Source organism: Metarhizium robertsii, assembly GCF_000187425.2.
Source record: "Metarhizium robertsii ARSEF 23 chromosome Unknown MAA_Scf_1, whole genome shotgun sequence".
NCBI classification, from domain to species: Eukaryota; Fungi; Ascomycota; class Sordariomycetes; order Hypocreales; family Clavicipitaceae; genus Metarhizium; species Metarhizium robertsii.
In genome coordinates, this window is record NW_011942149.1 from 247,947 (window position 1) to 262,380 (window position 14,434).

The 14,434-nt window shown below is 54.3% G+C and overlaps 4 protein-coding genes across 4 annotated transcripts; 2 read left to right on the forward strand and 2 right to left on the reverse strand.

Moving 5' to 3' along the window:
- Positions 1-498: 498 nt before the first annotated feature.
- Positions 499-1,397, forward strand: MAA_01680 (uncharacterized protein; the record flags this gene model as incomplete). Its single annotated transcript, XM_007819678.1, has 3 exons — positions 499-660; positions 803-1,114; positions 1,191-1,397. The coding sequence occupies 3 exons, from the start codon at positions 499-501 to the stop codon at positions 1,395-1,397; spliced, it is 681 nt and encodes a 226-aa protein (XP_007817869.1).
- A 523-nt stretch (positions 1,398-1,920) lies between these two features.
- On the reverse strand, positions 1,921-5,522 carry MAA_01681 (glycoside hydrolase family 63; the record flags this gene model as incomplete). The annotated part of the gene is made up of 8 exons (XM_007819679.2): positions 1,921-2,284; positions 2,354-3,598; positions 3,659-4,118; positions 4,174-4,801; positions 4,954-5,056; positions 5,114-5,231; positions 5,301-5,339; positions 5,399-5,522. 8 exons carry the CDS (start codon positions 5,520-5,522, stop codon positions 1,921-1,923), a joined length of 3,081 nt encoding a protein of 1,026 aa, XP_007817870.2.
- Positions 5,523-7,461: 1,939 nt separating this feature from the next.
- On the forward strand, positions 7,462-8,707 carry MAA_01682 (uncharacterized protein; the record flags this gene model as incomplete). The annotated part of the gene is made up of 3 exons (XM_007819680.1): positions 7,462-7,680; positions 7,792-8,030; positions 8,092-8,707. The coding sequence occupies 3 exons, from the start codon at positions 7,462-7,464 to the stop codon at positions 8,705-8,707; spliced, it is 1,074 nt and encodes a 357-aa protein (XP_007817871.1).
- A 612-nt stretch (positions 8,708-9,319) lies between these two features.
- MAA_01683 (PHD-finger domain-containing protein) lies at positions 9,320-11,557 on the reverse strand (the record flags this gene model as incomplete). The annotated part of the gene is made up of 3 exons (XM_007819681.2): positions 9,320-9,423; positions 9,472-10,268; positions 10,371-11,557. 3 exons carry the CDS (start codon positions 11,555-11,557, stop codon positions 9,320-9,322), a joined length of 2,088 nt encoding a protein of 695 aa, XP_007817872.2.
- Positions 11,558-14,434: the final 2,877 nt, after the last annotated feature.

The window sequence follows — 14,434 nt, forward strand, 5'->3', positions numbered from 1 at the left end:
CTCTTTGTACGAATTATGGTTCATCTGGCGTTTGGGAATGCTGTATCGTTTTATTGTTTCATTGCTTCTTTTTTATTTTGGAGGGGGCCAAGGACGGAAAAGGATACAGACTTTGGGCCCCCTAGCATGAGCTCCTATGCGCCTCCTGCTACAATGAGCACGAGATTTTGCACGGAAGCATAGACATTGAGAGCACGAATTAATAACGTAACGTAAACATGAATACGAGTATGCCATAAACATCAAGAATAAGTTCACGTGCATGGTAGTTTTGAATGATGCTTCATCAGCACAAGACGGGAACAGCCGGCTCAGTTCGAAAAAAGTGGGACCATAGCCAGTGGTGGATGCCTCACCCGTAAGGCACCAACATCCAAAATTGCCGACACCGAGCAACCTCATCACGAAAACCGGCAGCTCCACGAACGCCGACATCAACACCGTCGAATCACCCTCCCCCCTCCTCTCAACATATCATCTTCCGTCCGGAACCTCGCCATGTTGTCTCGACAAGTCTTCCGTGCCGCCCGTGCCGCTGCCCCCCAGCGAGCCGTGACCCTGCGCGCAGCTCCCGTGCGGTCTTTTGCTGCTGCTGCCGCTGCCGATAGCCAGCCCCCGATTGCTGTGTTTGGCCTCGATGGCACCTACGCCTCTGCCCTGGTATGCGACATGCCACCAAGCTTGATGGAGCATGGCCAATTGGTTTCTGTCGGACTCGCGTCGTCACCAATTGAGTCCCCTGCGCCGGACGACCACAACCGCCAAGTCTAACAGTCCAACTAACCCACCTTGCGTCAATTAGTACACTGCCGCCGCCAAAACCTCTACCCTCGATCCCACGGCCAAGGCCCTCAGCAACCTCAACGCCATTGTCGAGAAGGACGCCAAGCTGTCGGAGATCCTGGCCGCTCCCACCCTCACCGCCGAGGACAAGGCCGCCATTGTCGCCGAGCTGGCCAAGCAGGCCGGCGCCGGCGGCGAGACGGTCAAGAATTTCCTCAGCACGCTCGCCGAGAACAACCGCCTGGGTCTCCTGAAGGGCGTCTGCGAGAAGTTTGGCGCCATCATGAGCGCCGCCCGCGGCGAGGTCGAGCTCAGGGTCACCAGCGCCCAGGTACGTTTTCCGTCCTTTCCCCCACTCTCCGTCTGTGCCGGCCGTGCTGGCTGACGCCGCAAAATGTGACGCACAGCCCCTCGACAACAAGACGCTGTCCCGCCTCGAGACGGCCGTCTCCAAGTCCCAGTACGTCGGGCAGGGCAAGAAGCTCAAGGTCACCAACGAAGTCAACTCGGACATTATCGGCGGACTTGTCGTCGAGGTCGGCGACCGCACCATCGACCTGAGCGTTTCTTCGCGCATCGCCAAGATGAACAAGCTCCTCACTGATACTCTGTAAATTTAATACACTGGCTAGCATATTACAAACTTGTCTCTCTGTTTTTTTTTGTTAGTCCCCGTTTGTTCTGCGTCGGCATACTCCCTTGGCTCTCGGGGGGAAACGGACAGCAATCTCGTGTACACTTGATGTATGAAGGGGGAAGAAAGGAAGAGCGTGCCGTAGTTGGCGGGCTGGAGAGGACGCTGAAGAGGCGGGGTGAATAGAAGCATTTACATACACGATTCTGTCTATGGCCTTGTGATGCTGACCCCTGTTTGTACTGCTACTCCTGTTGTAGCCTAGACTATACGCTTGCCACGGCGACAAGTTGAGAAAAGGAATCTATCTACGCACTCTGTACTTTTGTTCCAAGGAGGGCACTTGTATCCATGAATTGATGACGCCTCACGTGGTCGTTACGTAGTACGGTCAAATGAAAACACGACACACAATGGTTTACCACAAGTATCGTCGGCGTTGTCGACAAAGTTCTCGGCCACAATAATGATTTCATCTTTTCTTGCATCGTACCTCGTTACATCTAAGCCTTGGTCTCGTACTCGTCTGCGTGGCCCCCGTTGACGCTCTCGTCCTTGTATCTCTCCAACTGATCTGAAATATACCGATGCAAGTGCGAATCCGCCTCCTCCCTCTCCCTGGCCCTCTCGGAATCATCGTGAATGACCGAGTTGGTCACCGAGTGCGCGTCGTCGTCGACCCCGTTGGCAGAAGCCTCAAAGTCGCTCCGGGCCCCGATGGACCGGGCCGTCGAGGAGCGGCGGATCCGCCGCATGCTGGGGGACCGGGGCGTGCCGAGGTCCAGGCCGCGCTGGAACATGTCGTCAAAGTAATGGGCCATGGCGGCAGACGGCGTGCGTGGGGTTTGGGGGAGGCGGCAGTTTGTGCTGCGTCTTGTTAGCTCGCTCGTGCTCAACACGGAAGAGGAGGGGGGGGGAGGAGGTGACTCGTCTTACCCGGTGTCGTGGATCATTCTGGCAATGAGACCGGTCCAGCCGCACTGATGGGTGGCGCCTAGCCCGCGGCCGCAGTCGCCGTCAAAGAATTCGTAGAACCAGAGATAGTCCTTCCAGTGCTCGTCAAAGTCGAGGCGGTCGTCGCCGGCGTTGATGCTGCGTCTTCCGTCGTCGGTGCGCGCAAAGAGGTGCTGGAGGCGGTGCTGGATCTCCTCGGCCACTTTGCCCAGGTGCATGTAGTCGCCGCTCCCGGTTGGGCATTCCACCTGGAACTCTGGCCCGTAAAAGAGGTAGAACCGCTGGAGGGACTCGACCAGCAGGAAGTTTACACAGAGCCAGATTGGCCCCCTCCAGTTGCTGTTGCCGCCGAATAGACCCGTGTCTGAGTCGCCGGGGACGTAGCCAACCTTGAATTGTTGTCCGTTTACCTCCATGGAGAAGGGGCTTTCCTTGTGGAATTTGGACAGAGACCGAATCCCGTGGTCGCTGAAGAATTCATTCTCGTCGAGCATGCGCTTGAGAATCTTCTCCAGCCTGTCTTTGCTTACAATCGAGAGGAGCAGCCTGTCTCCCTTGCCCCTCTTTCGTATACTGGCCATGTTTCTCTCGGCCATGTCCTCCCGGTGTTGTACGAACCATTCCACCCGCTTGCGGAACGACGGAAGCTTATTCAAAAGCTCTGGTTCCAAGGTGGCCGTTGCGTACAGCGGAATGAGGCCGACAAGAGATCGGACTGGCAGCTGCTGGATATATGGACCGCCCCAGGAGATGGCGTCGTAATAGAAGCCATCTTCCTCGTTCCAGAGAGACTTTTCGTCCTTGTGCCCAGTCCTGAAGGTCATGGCATCGCTAATCAAGATGAAGTGCTCAAAGAACTTGGAGGCAATGTCTTCGTAAATGCGTCGGTGCTTGGCTAGTTCCAGCGCAATGTTGAGCATAGACAAGCAGTAAAACGCCATCCATCCCGTGCTGTCGGCCTGTTCCAACACGCCACCCGTGGGCAAAGGTTCTGATCGATTGAACAGGCCAATATTGTCAAGGCCGAGGAAGCCACCCTCAAAGACGTTTTTGCCATCGGCATCTTTGCGGTTCACCCACCAGGTAAAGTTGAGCAGCAGTTTCTGAAAGACCCTTTCCAAAAAGTCAAGGTCTTGACGTCCGTACATCTTTCTCTCAATTTTGAATGTTCTAAACGTCGCCCAGGCGTGGACGGGGGGGTTCACATCACTAAAATTCCACTCATATCTGCAAAGATGAATTTGTTAGTGATGGCACTGCATAAACCATGTCGTAGGGTCATCTTACGCTGGGAGCTGCCCATTTGGATGGCAATACCATTCCCTAGTGAATAAATCCAGCTGCTTTTTGGCAAAATCAGGATCAATCATGGCCAAGGGTATACAGTGGAATGCGCTGTCCCAGGCGGCGAAGAAGGGGTACTCCCAAGAGTCGGGCATTGACAAGATGTCATCACAATGCATATGTCTCCATTGGGAGTTCCGAACACCCATTCGTTCCGGAGGCGGCGGCGGCGACGATGGGTCGCCCTTGGCCCATTGGTCCCAGATGAAGTGGTAATGCTGCTTTGTCCACATCATTCCTGAAAAGGCTTGTCGTTGAATGTTTCGTAGGTCGTCAGATATGGGGAGGGGACTGATTCGGTAATAAAACTCATCCGCCTCTTCACGTCGTTTCTCAATAACGTCATCAAATTCTTCTTCGTCAAGATATGTCATGTTCTTCTTGCTGAAACGGAAGCGGACAACTGCGAGGGTTCTGGTCAGCCTACAAATTACAGGGCAACCATTGTTTTGCCATACCTGCGCATTCACCGGGATTCACGCCACCATCCTCGTTGAAGTTGAACCAAGCAGCTGACTTGGTGCCAGTTTTACTCGGGTTGATGGCTGCCTTTTCCCCACCGACAACGTATCTATGGAACGCGTCCTTCACATAGGGCTGCTTGTTCTTTTGCTTGTACAAGAGCTCATAGTTTGTGTCATTTTCCGTAAACATCCACAGAGGCACCACATCCTCACCACTGGATCCTACTCCCGGTGAGGGCGAGTAGTACACATATCGGTCTCCAAGGCTATAGTGTTTTGATTTGGCTGACAGCTCGGATTCTGCAGCAATGGACGGTCTTTTGTCTTCGGATTCGTGACCCCAGCTCCACGTATTGCGAAACCACACTTGGGGGATGATGTGGAGAGGTGCCGGGTCAGGGCCCCGGTTCCAAGCGGTGACCCGAAATAGCAACTCGTCAGGATCGTCGGATTCTTTAGCGGTCTCGATGAAGATGTCCCAATATCTGTTTTCGTCAAAGACACCAGTGTCGATGATTTGATACTCCTTGTCTTCCTTGCCTCTCCGACCGTTTTCCTGTATCAAGTCTTGGTATGGAAACTTTTTCTGCGGATACTTGTAAAGGAATTTCATGTACGAGTGCTGATTGGTTAGTTTGGGTTATGTTGAAACAGGAAGATATCATAGATGTCTTACTGTCTGCATGGGTGTTAGCATCTGTATTGCCACGGTTTTGAAGCCAATTCCAATGTATATATAACTATAAAAGAGAGAGAGAGAGAGGGAAAGGGAACACTCACAGGAGTATTGTCTACGTGAAAATGGGCTTCCTTGACGCTCTCGCCATGGTTTCCCTGGGGGTTGGATAGGCCGAACAGTCGCTCTTTGAGAAAATCGCTGCACAAAAAGTTAGCCTGGGAACTGATTTCGGTCCACGGCCAAGCAGCAACGCACTCCTCTTCGTTCCAAAAGCTGAAGGCGATGTTCTGGAGACCGTGCGTATCGGAGACACCGGCAATGCCGTCTTCACCCCATCTGAAGGCCCGGGATCGAGCGTGCTCATGAGTGAAATCTAGGTCAACGGTTAGGATTCTGGCCTAGGAGGGACGTATTGAGCAATTGGGCCATGAGAAGGGCTTACGGCTCCAGGCATCTCCATCTGCGCTGTAGTCCTCCCGCACTGGAAGCCGGTCAGTACATCATTGCACCACGGCACTCTGGCAGACAACAGCCGCGCACCTGTAGCCCATTGCCGCTCGGCAACATAGGGGCCCCATTTCTTCCAGTATTTGGTTCGCTCGCGATCCTGCTTGAGGCGTCTCTCCTCCTCGGTAAGATACTCGTGGCCGTCGAAGACAACCATGGTGGACCAGGATCTGGGAGCAACTGGTCGGATCACGGCACCTCAATTGGTTGGAGAATGGAGCAACAGAAGAGCCAACAGCAAAGGGAAGCAGAGCATAGGGCTTGCTCAGGATGTTAAAAAAAAAGGAGTAAGTAGTTGGCTTCAAGACGGAGAGCAAGAAGGTAGCTGAGGGCTCGTGGTGGAAAGAAAAAGGTCTCCGTCGGCACGATGAAGGCTTGGTTATGGTGTGCTGGTGCTCGGGAGCATGTGTCCGACGCCACCCACTTGGTAAGCTCCCGCTCACTTACAAAGCTACTAGGTTCTATTCAGTTTGGGCTGGATCCATGTCGAGTCGGTGTATTACAGAGAAGAATTCCATCATTGCTTTCCTCGTTGGAGGACAGACGGACGAACGTGGGGCAGATTCTTGATGGCGGGGCATCGTGGCTGGTGAAGAGTCGTGATTGATGGAGGCTCAAGAGAGTTTGTTCTTATCGGGCCATTCCTTGCAAGGGGCTTCAAAGCGTTGGGGGCGTTTTTTCCATGTTGCTACTAGTACTACGGAGTACTTATCTGTTTATTACTTAAGCATCCATCACCTGTTGTTCATGACTATATCGTCAGGAGCTCCAGATGTCGATGGTCTGCAAGATGGTATTCAAACCCGCTCCCCCACACGGATGAGGTCTGACGCCTACAGTTTCCACAGCCATCGGGCTGTACAACTGCATTACGGAGCACGATCCCTTTGATCAAAGACAGGGGCAGGCGCCGCATGGTGATGGGCCACTGTACATTGTCTTCCAATGAGACGGCAGCCTTCCCCCTGGCAGAAGCAGAGCTGGATTTTGCCAAGGCAGGGACAGCAGCATGTACAGTGACGTCGTCGAGTCGTCCCAGGTAAACCACATGGTTACGCGCAACTCAAGATGGCAGATGGTGGCTTCGACTAGCCTGCTAGCGTCTAGTCTCGGGTAGTTGATAGTTACAACGAACTGCTCAACTGGTTTCTCGGAGAGAGGGACACATTTGAATACAGTGTTTGAAGCAAAGGCTACACTCGTACCGACGCCATCCGGGTCAGCGTTGGGCAGGGCAATCCAGGCCACCACGGACCGCAGTCGCTACGAATTCCGATGCCGCAGAAAGCGTCGTCTTGCGTAATGGCTCTTGGCTTGCGCACACGTCACGGAGACGTCTGGTGATGGAAGTTGGAACCATGATGCAGCGCATCAAGTCTGGTCGGTTGCACATGTGGGGACGACGACGAATTTTAGGTACTGGCTTACCTCGCTGCAGGGTCACACCCGCTGAACACCCACTGAAGCTCAGCGCTTGGCGCACCAGATGTGCACCCAGCCAATGTCAATGAAAACTTAAGTACTTAGTCAACACGTCAACTGGTATTGACCACAATGTTTCAATGTTCAGAGGACTCTGCTGCCAGCGCTGACATGCCGAGCACTTCCATCCCTGTGAACAAGTCACCATTGAACCCCCTCCCCTGTCAGCTTCATGCTTCCAATAATAAGTTGACGATTTTGCCCCAAAGCCACGAATCCTACTCCACCCAACTCATCTGGAGTTCCCACTTTGTCTGTTCCTGGCCTGTCAGGCACATTCATGAACCCTCTCAGCCACACCCTGCCACATCTTCACAATCTGAGCCTTGGATCGCCCCAAACTCCGCCACAGGATTCGTCCTCTCACCACTCAACGACCATACATCTCAAGTTCTGTCATCTTTCTTTCCCCGAGCGATCATGTTGCGCTGCTGTTTCTAGGTCTTTATGTCTTTTTATTACTCCTCCTTATCTAGAATTCTTCTTGTCGCCTCTTCATCGCCTTCCCGTCCCTATACGACTCTCAATTCCTTTTTCTTTTCCCTTCCGCCCATACATTTTCCCTAGCGTATATCCGTTCGAGTTTCCGTCCCCGTCTGCCTCGGCCTCTAGACATGTCGGACGCCGTTTCCCTCCTGCGCCGCCTGATTCTCGAGTCGCCCCCTGGAGAATGGGCACTGAATCGCCTCCGCGAACTTCTGATAGGGGCCTTGCGCCAGGGTCCTGTGCCGCAACATGTGGCCTTTGAAATGGATGGGAACAGGCGGTATGCCAGGAGTCACAGGATGGAAACGGTCGAGGGGCATCATCGCGGATTCGAGGCTCTTGCCAGGGTATGTTTAGCTTCCCCATCTCTCCCTCTCTCTCTCCGCGGAGCGAGCTACCGCTAACCGGCGTCTTGGTTGGTGGTTTGCGCATTCTAGATTATGGAAATTTGCTACAAGTGCGGCGTCAAGGTCATCACCGTCTATGCGTTCAGCGTCGAGAACTACAACCGGCCCAAGCACGAGGTCGAAGGGCTCATGCAGCTGGCCAAGGTCAAGCTGGAGCAGCTCACCACCTACGGCGACATCCTAGACCGCTACGGCGCCTGCGTGCGCGTCCTCGGTCAGCGTGAGATGATCCGGGAAGACGTCCTCAAGGTTGTTGACAAAGCCGTTGCTAGGACCAAGCACAACAACAAGTATGCCATCCGTAGACGCTGCCGCCGTTTCCCAAACGATGAAGCTAACCCCCGTGCGTAGGACCGTCCTCAACATCTGCTTCCCATACACGTCGCGTGCCGAAATCACCACGGCCATCCGCAACACCGTCCAGGACTTCCTCAACCCGCCGCCGCCCAAAAACACCCCCTTCTCGCCCTCGCGCATCCGCCAAAAGATCCTGTCCAGCCAGCTCGACGGCAAGGAACCCCTCCCCACCATCCTCGACGCCGATGACGACGACGACGTGCCCGAAGAGACGAGCATGGACAACGACGAAGACGCCGGCGACTCGTCGTCCACCACCCTGCCGCCAGACTCACCCTCGCCCAGCCTCCGCACCCGCTCCTCCTCGACCAGCCACCTCCCCAACCCGGAATCCATCACCACCGACACCCTCAACGACCACATGTACACGGCGTCCGACCCGCCGCTGGAACTCTTCGTGCGGACCAGCGGCGTCGAGCGCCTCAGCGACTTCATGCTCTGGCAGTGCCACCAGGACACGCAAATCGTCTTCATCGACTGCCTGTGGCCCGATTTCGACCTCCAGCACTTCATCTGGGTCATGCTGGAGTGGCAGTGGCGCCAGAAGCAAAAGGAGAGGGACGAGACGAGCACCCTCGTCAAGGCCAAGAGCCGCCGCCTGGTAGAATAGAAATGAGCGTAGAGGAGTGTATTTATACCCCGTGCTTTTACATAGGGACTTTTTTTCTTTTTTTTCGCGGAGGGAGGCACATGGCGTATTATTATCATCATTTTTTCAGCTTCTGCAATATAGATTATTCACCTAAATTTAGTTCCATCTACACCACGTTTCATACGGCTGACTTGAGAGCTCTGGCAGGCGTACCAGCACCGTCCTGGGGCTTGCAACCACGTACGGGCATGTATGCAAACATTGATAGATAGCACACCGCATGTACACGACGAGGGCAAAACCACCCTTCTTCAGCCTTGGGCATTGAAACCCCCAGTAACTACCCGGCATGGCGCGCGCCGTGCAAAGTCTCGCCGTGCAATGCATCTTTCCCAGAAACAACAAGGTCCGCCACACGATGAAATTTCTACCATGTACGTAGCGACCTAGACACCCCCTATCCAGTCCAGTCCCTTCAACATGATGCCAACGCCGCCGTTCCGTCCCCACGCAATTCCCCCAGAATGTACACCAGACGCCCGGGAAAGCTACAAATCAAATCAAATGGTATACAAAGACTCGCTACAACGGCACCGCGTCCAACCAGCAGACAAGACTCTCCCAGATGTGCTAGCGTCCGCCCGACTTTTTGGCCCCCATTTTCAAGCGCTCCTTGCAGTCCTCGCAGTACCATTTCGCTGCCGAGCCGCACGTTAGAAAAAAGAAATAAATGACTGCACGGGTAGAGTTTGCGACGGGATAAAATAAAAGCCAGCACTTACTCCTTGAGCCCGGCGCAACCTTGAGCCCTACACAAGCCAGGTGGAACCACTCGCGCTTGCAGTCGTCTGCATCGCAGGCCACCATCTCGCCATAGCTGACGCTATTGCAGTAACAGTACGTCGGTTCGTCGCCGTCAATGTCGCCGTCTTCGTCGTCTCCCTGCATGCTGCTGCTGGCATCCGTGTCCGCAGCCGCGGCCGCCTGTTGTATGAGGGCTACTTGTGTCACGGGTCCGCTCTTCTTGTGGCTCTTTTTGGAGCCCGTTTCTGTGCTCCGCGAGGGGCGTGAACGAGCTGCTTCTTGAAAGGTGGCCAGCGCTGGCGTTGACGGTTTGCTTGCCCTGCCAGTCTTTGTAGTTGCCGTGGCGGGAGTCGCTTGCGGAGTGGCGGATTCGCTTTTCCTATCGGGTTCGTCTGGCTTTGCATCCTTCTTCGCAGTGGCAGGTGTAGAGTTGCTGGACGTCTCGGGTCGCTCGCTTTCTTTCTTGGCGGGTTCCGTCTTGACGGGCGCACTTTCTTCCTTGGCTGGTTTTGCTTCTTGCACAGCTCGAGGGAATGTCGCGACTGAAGCCATTTCGGGCGTGCCTTGGCCGTTGCCGCTGGGTTTGTTGGCAGCCGAGGGGGCGGGCCGAGCTTTTCCGTTTTCCGCATTGGACTGTATTGAGTTCTGTCGGGCACGGGATGATGCTGGACGCGGCGCGCTGGTGGTGGGAGGCGGCGATGCTCGAGCAGGTGCTTTTGGATCGGGGAAAGTTCCCATGACGGGAGAGGACGTGACTGAGGGTGACAGGCCGTTCCTAGCATGCATGTTAGTAAAACGGACGCCAAGGTCGGCCGATATGAAACGTATGCCTGGAGAAGAGAAAACAAGAGGTGGTAGACGATGGTCAGACACATACTTCTTCTTCGCTTGTCCACTGCCTGTCGGCAAGGCTTTTCGTTTCTTGGGCCCGTCTGGCGCGGGAGTCCCTCGGGGACTGCCTGTCTTGGGTTTTGGAGCATTTGTACCAAACACAGTACTCATGGCGCCTCCAGTACCGGTGTTGGCTCCATTGACTGTCTTTTCTACCTTCCTTCTCTTTTGAGGGGGGTTGCCATTGGTAGACGGGGCTGGAATACCCGATGCCGTGCTGTTTGGATCAGCAGTGACAGTTTTTCGAGACTTGGCCGTGGTCTTCTTGGCCGGCTCCTTGTGGCGGGCCTCTAGGTCGTCCGCGTCAGAGTCTTGCTGCTGGTTCTTCAGACCCTTCTTGGCCTGCACAGCTTGCTTTCGGGCGTCGCTTCTAGCAGCCGCCTCTTCAGCGAGTGCCTGGGCGGCGGCCGAGATTGCGGCGGCACCATCCCGACGAGCCCTTTCGGTATGGGATACTTTGCTACCAGTTCGATTCTCGGGATATGCCCAGTGTGTAGTGCTGCCCCATTTCGCTTCGTCACTGAATTCGTTTTCCAAATAGGGCCACACATCTTCGGCTCGCGCAAGTTGTCGTTGCAAGGCCTCATTCGCGGTGGAGAGCACATGGTTCTTTTCTTCCAACGAAACTAGCATCTCTTGAATCTTGAATGCAGTCTGTCGAAAGAGCTGTCGGCGTGGAATGTTGGAGGGGTCGAAGACGCTGGTGGGCGCGGCACTGGCCTCGTCGAGTGACGGAGCCGAGGACGCTCGAGCGGGATTCAAGGCCATCCCGCTGGAGCTATTCTGCGTGCTCATGGGGGCTGATGCTGGCTGCGCCGTGCCTGCGGCGTCATTGTTCGCTCTGGCTTCGGGAAAGGATGAGTTGGAGATGGCGGCGACCAGCTGAAAGAGCTGTTCTTCGGGAGCAAAAATCTTGGCGTCGACTTCCTTGAGCAGAGTGAAGTGTCGTACAAGCTCCTTGGGAAGCGCAGAGATTGTGTCGGCAAAATGGGTAATCGCAGGGAATATCTCAATAGGCTGGCATCCCAAAGGACGGCCATTGACGGGACCTCGACCGTCTCCGGATCGATCAGCGTTGGCGGAGCTTCGTTGAGGATTCGTTCGTGCCTGCCGAGCGGGCTGTGATCTTCGATGCGATGGCGTATCTGCCGCCACCGGTTTCGCCGACTTCATCTTGTATATATGCGTCAAATCTATGCTACAGCTGTAGTAGGGACATAAGAGTATATTGGCATATGGGTATGGGCAGGTAATTCCGTTGGGCTCGGGCTGCGGTGGTGGTCGCGATCGGTAGGTCGAGTGACGACGCAGCGAGGCTACGCTGGTGGGGAGCGCGCGGGTGAAAAAGATGACGAGAAGACAGATTACAGATGTGCAATGCTAGACCATTCTGGGGCCATGCCAAATATTGTGCGAGCAAAAGACATACAGCTGCACACAACGTTCGAACATGGGCGTGGAGGGGATGGGAAGAGGGCGGAAGTTTTGGTCGAGTAAAGTAGCGGGACGCAGATGAGCGCAGACGGGCCAGTTGACTGACCAGTTGACGCAAATGGCAGCTCAAACCTACAGCGTGGTTTGTGGTTCGAGGTGAACTGAGGGCTCCCTACCGCTCAGGCGTCTTCAGGGCGCCACCGCCGCATCCCGATTGGCTGGCTGGCCCAAAATGTCCCGGCTGTGGGAAAATAGAGACTCCGGCGCCGGACATGAACTAGGCACCTGGGAACTCATCCATCGGGTGCCACAGTCGATCTCTCTTCTGTCGAGTTGTACCAAGATGTTTTCCGTGACCGGCCAAAGACGCAGAAATTAGGGAAATCCATCTCGTGTGGGTTTTATTTGCCTGTGAGCGCGAAACATCTACTTGCGTATGGTTAGCTTCAAGGCCATCGCCCTACATTTCTTCCGTAGTCAACGCTCGCCTATCCTCTTTGAAGCACCACACCATATGCAGCACTGCGGACATCGGCCGAGAGATGCTCAATGATTTATTTTGCGCACTGGACAATAAAAGCGACGGTTGTGTCGCCTAATAAGAGGCTTCGATGGCTTGTGACTTGCCCTCTGGACTTGTCACGTGACTACGCGCAAGCTACGTGCTTCTGCGGGTCTTTTAGGGGGCACTTGGTCAGCGTACGTAGTATCGGGAACGGACATGTCCTTTGAAAAGCGTCATTCAGAGAATTGGAGCGCGTGCTCAAATCGAAAGTACTTCTCCCCGGCATGACCGCCAACCTCATGGCATCAACTTCTGCGGAAACATGAGGCTCTGGTGAGTGGTCATCGAAAAGCGACTTAATTTAGGGACACCAGCCCAGACCCGTTTTCGTGGGGCTACACCTATGTACGGGCATATCGAGAAATGAACAAGGAGACATCGTTGTGACGCTTGCTTTCTTCCAATCAGGATAAAGAAATGGTCAACGTCAATGCACGTTCAAATGTAGGCCAAGATATATGCCTTTCGCTGGCCTGATCGCTTTGCACTCGAGAGCCCCTGCCCAGGAAGGTCAACAGAAGAAGATCAGGCTAACCTGCAGAGTATCAAGACCAAGGTCGGATCGCGGTTTCTCGTCTTCTTAAAATCTGCATAGTATGGTGGCACTGAAACTACCGTCTCAGAAATATTGAACTTGATGCGCCCAGCATTTGCCGCATGTAACCCCCACCGGGGACAGGAAGCAGTAGTGTGGCATTGTTGGCGTAAATATTCCCAGTTCTTAACCACTGGCCCAGATGATTGCAGAGGTTCGTCCGTTGTCATGTCTCCTGAATAGTCAGTCTTGTCTTGGTCGACCCCGGTTTGATTCCGGAGGACATATCAGTCAGTATCTCTGGCATGGATTGACACGTCCACTGACAACGTCGGATGACGTTAGATTTATGCGTTGAAGTTGGACGAAGTCTCCCTCAGTTCGTCCTCCTCGACATGGGCCGCTTGTGCTTGTTTGGTCACTGTGGTAGCACTGCAGGGACGTCACCCCTGTATACGCTCTCTGCAGGGGAAACAATTACACATGTTTATTCACTTGCTACACCACTGGTCAACAGGATGATTACCTGGCACATTGCCATTGGACATTTATGCCGTCAATTTATCCGAGTTCGGCCTGAATAGTCGGGCGGCAGGCAAACAGGGCACCGGCCGAGCTGAGAGAAAGGCCACTGTCGAGTGAAGGTATTGGAGACCGAAGCTTAAGCAAAATATCAAGCATCATGGCGCCCGTAGGGTTGCCTGTCTGAAACACACGGCGACCATTTCGTACTGACTCTTTGTCTGCGTCCTCTTCTGTTTTGTAGCGACAAGATTGCCCCGCTCGGCCTCGTGTTGAATGAAATGCATTACTACATTGCAGTCTCCAGGCGTATTCTGCGGCCAGGAGAAGTCTCTCTCGGCCAAATGGAGCCTGTACAATGAATAAATTACTTGTTACGGAGCTCGTCTTCTTCTTCCAGACGTCTGCAGTACCGATCCAGAACCTGAGGTTCCCCGTATATTAGGGTGCGCATCCATGTGAACCAGGGGCGGGGGGTAGAAACGTGCATTTGTTGTCACTCTGCAAATACGATACAAGGTCCGGATTCATGTTGGTATGACAAGCCCTGCGTGTTAGTATTATGCCTTCTTGTCCGAATCTCAGTGTTAGTGCAGTTGTTCTGTCCACCATCTTTTGCGTCTGGGTACCAGTTACTTAGAATAGACTGCCAGTGGACTCGACTCCGTGTCCATTGAACGCCACGCAGGTGCTCCCGGCGCTTGACTGGCCCATGGCTTCATGGTAAAAGACACTTAGCCTTTCCAAGGAGAAGTGTTTGTTTCCTCATCTCTTTACCCCACAATCCGCTAAGACGCAGGCGGCTGGCTTCGGGTTTGGGATTTTGCTTCGGCGGAGGCGCCGGCGGCTATTAAAGCGCCTAGCAAAAATTAATGACCAGGGCACCAGGATCGTCGGTCTGCGGACAGTACGACCTGAGCTAAGGCTCTTTAAGCGGTGTGCAGTGGACCGACGAGGCTACTCTGATATTGAGTTGTCACGAAGCCTGTTATCA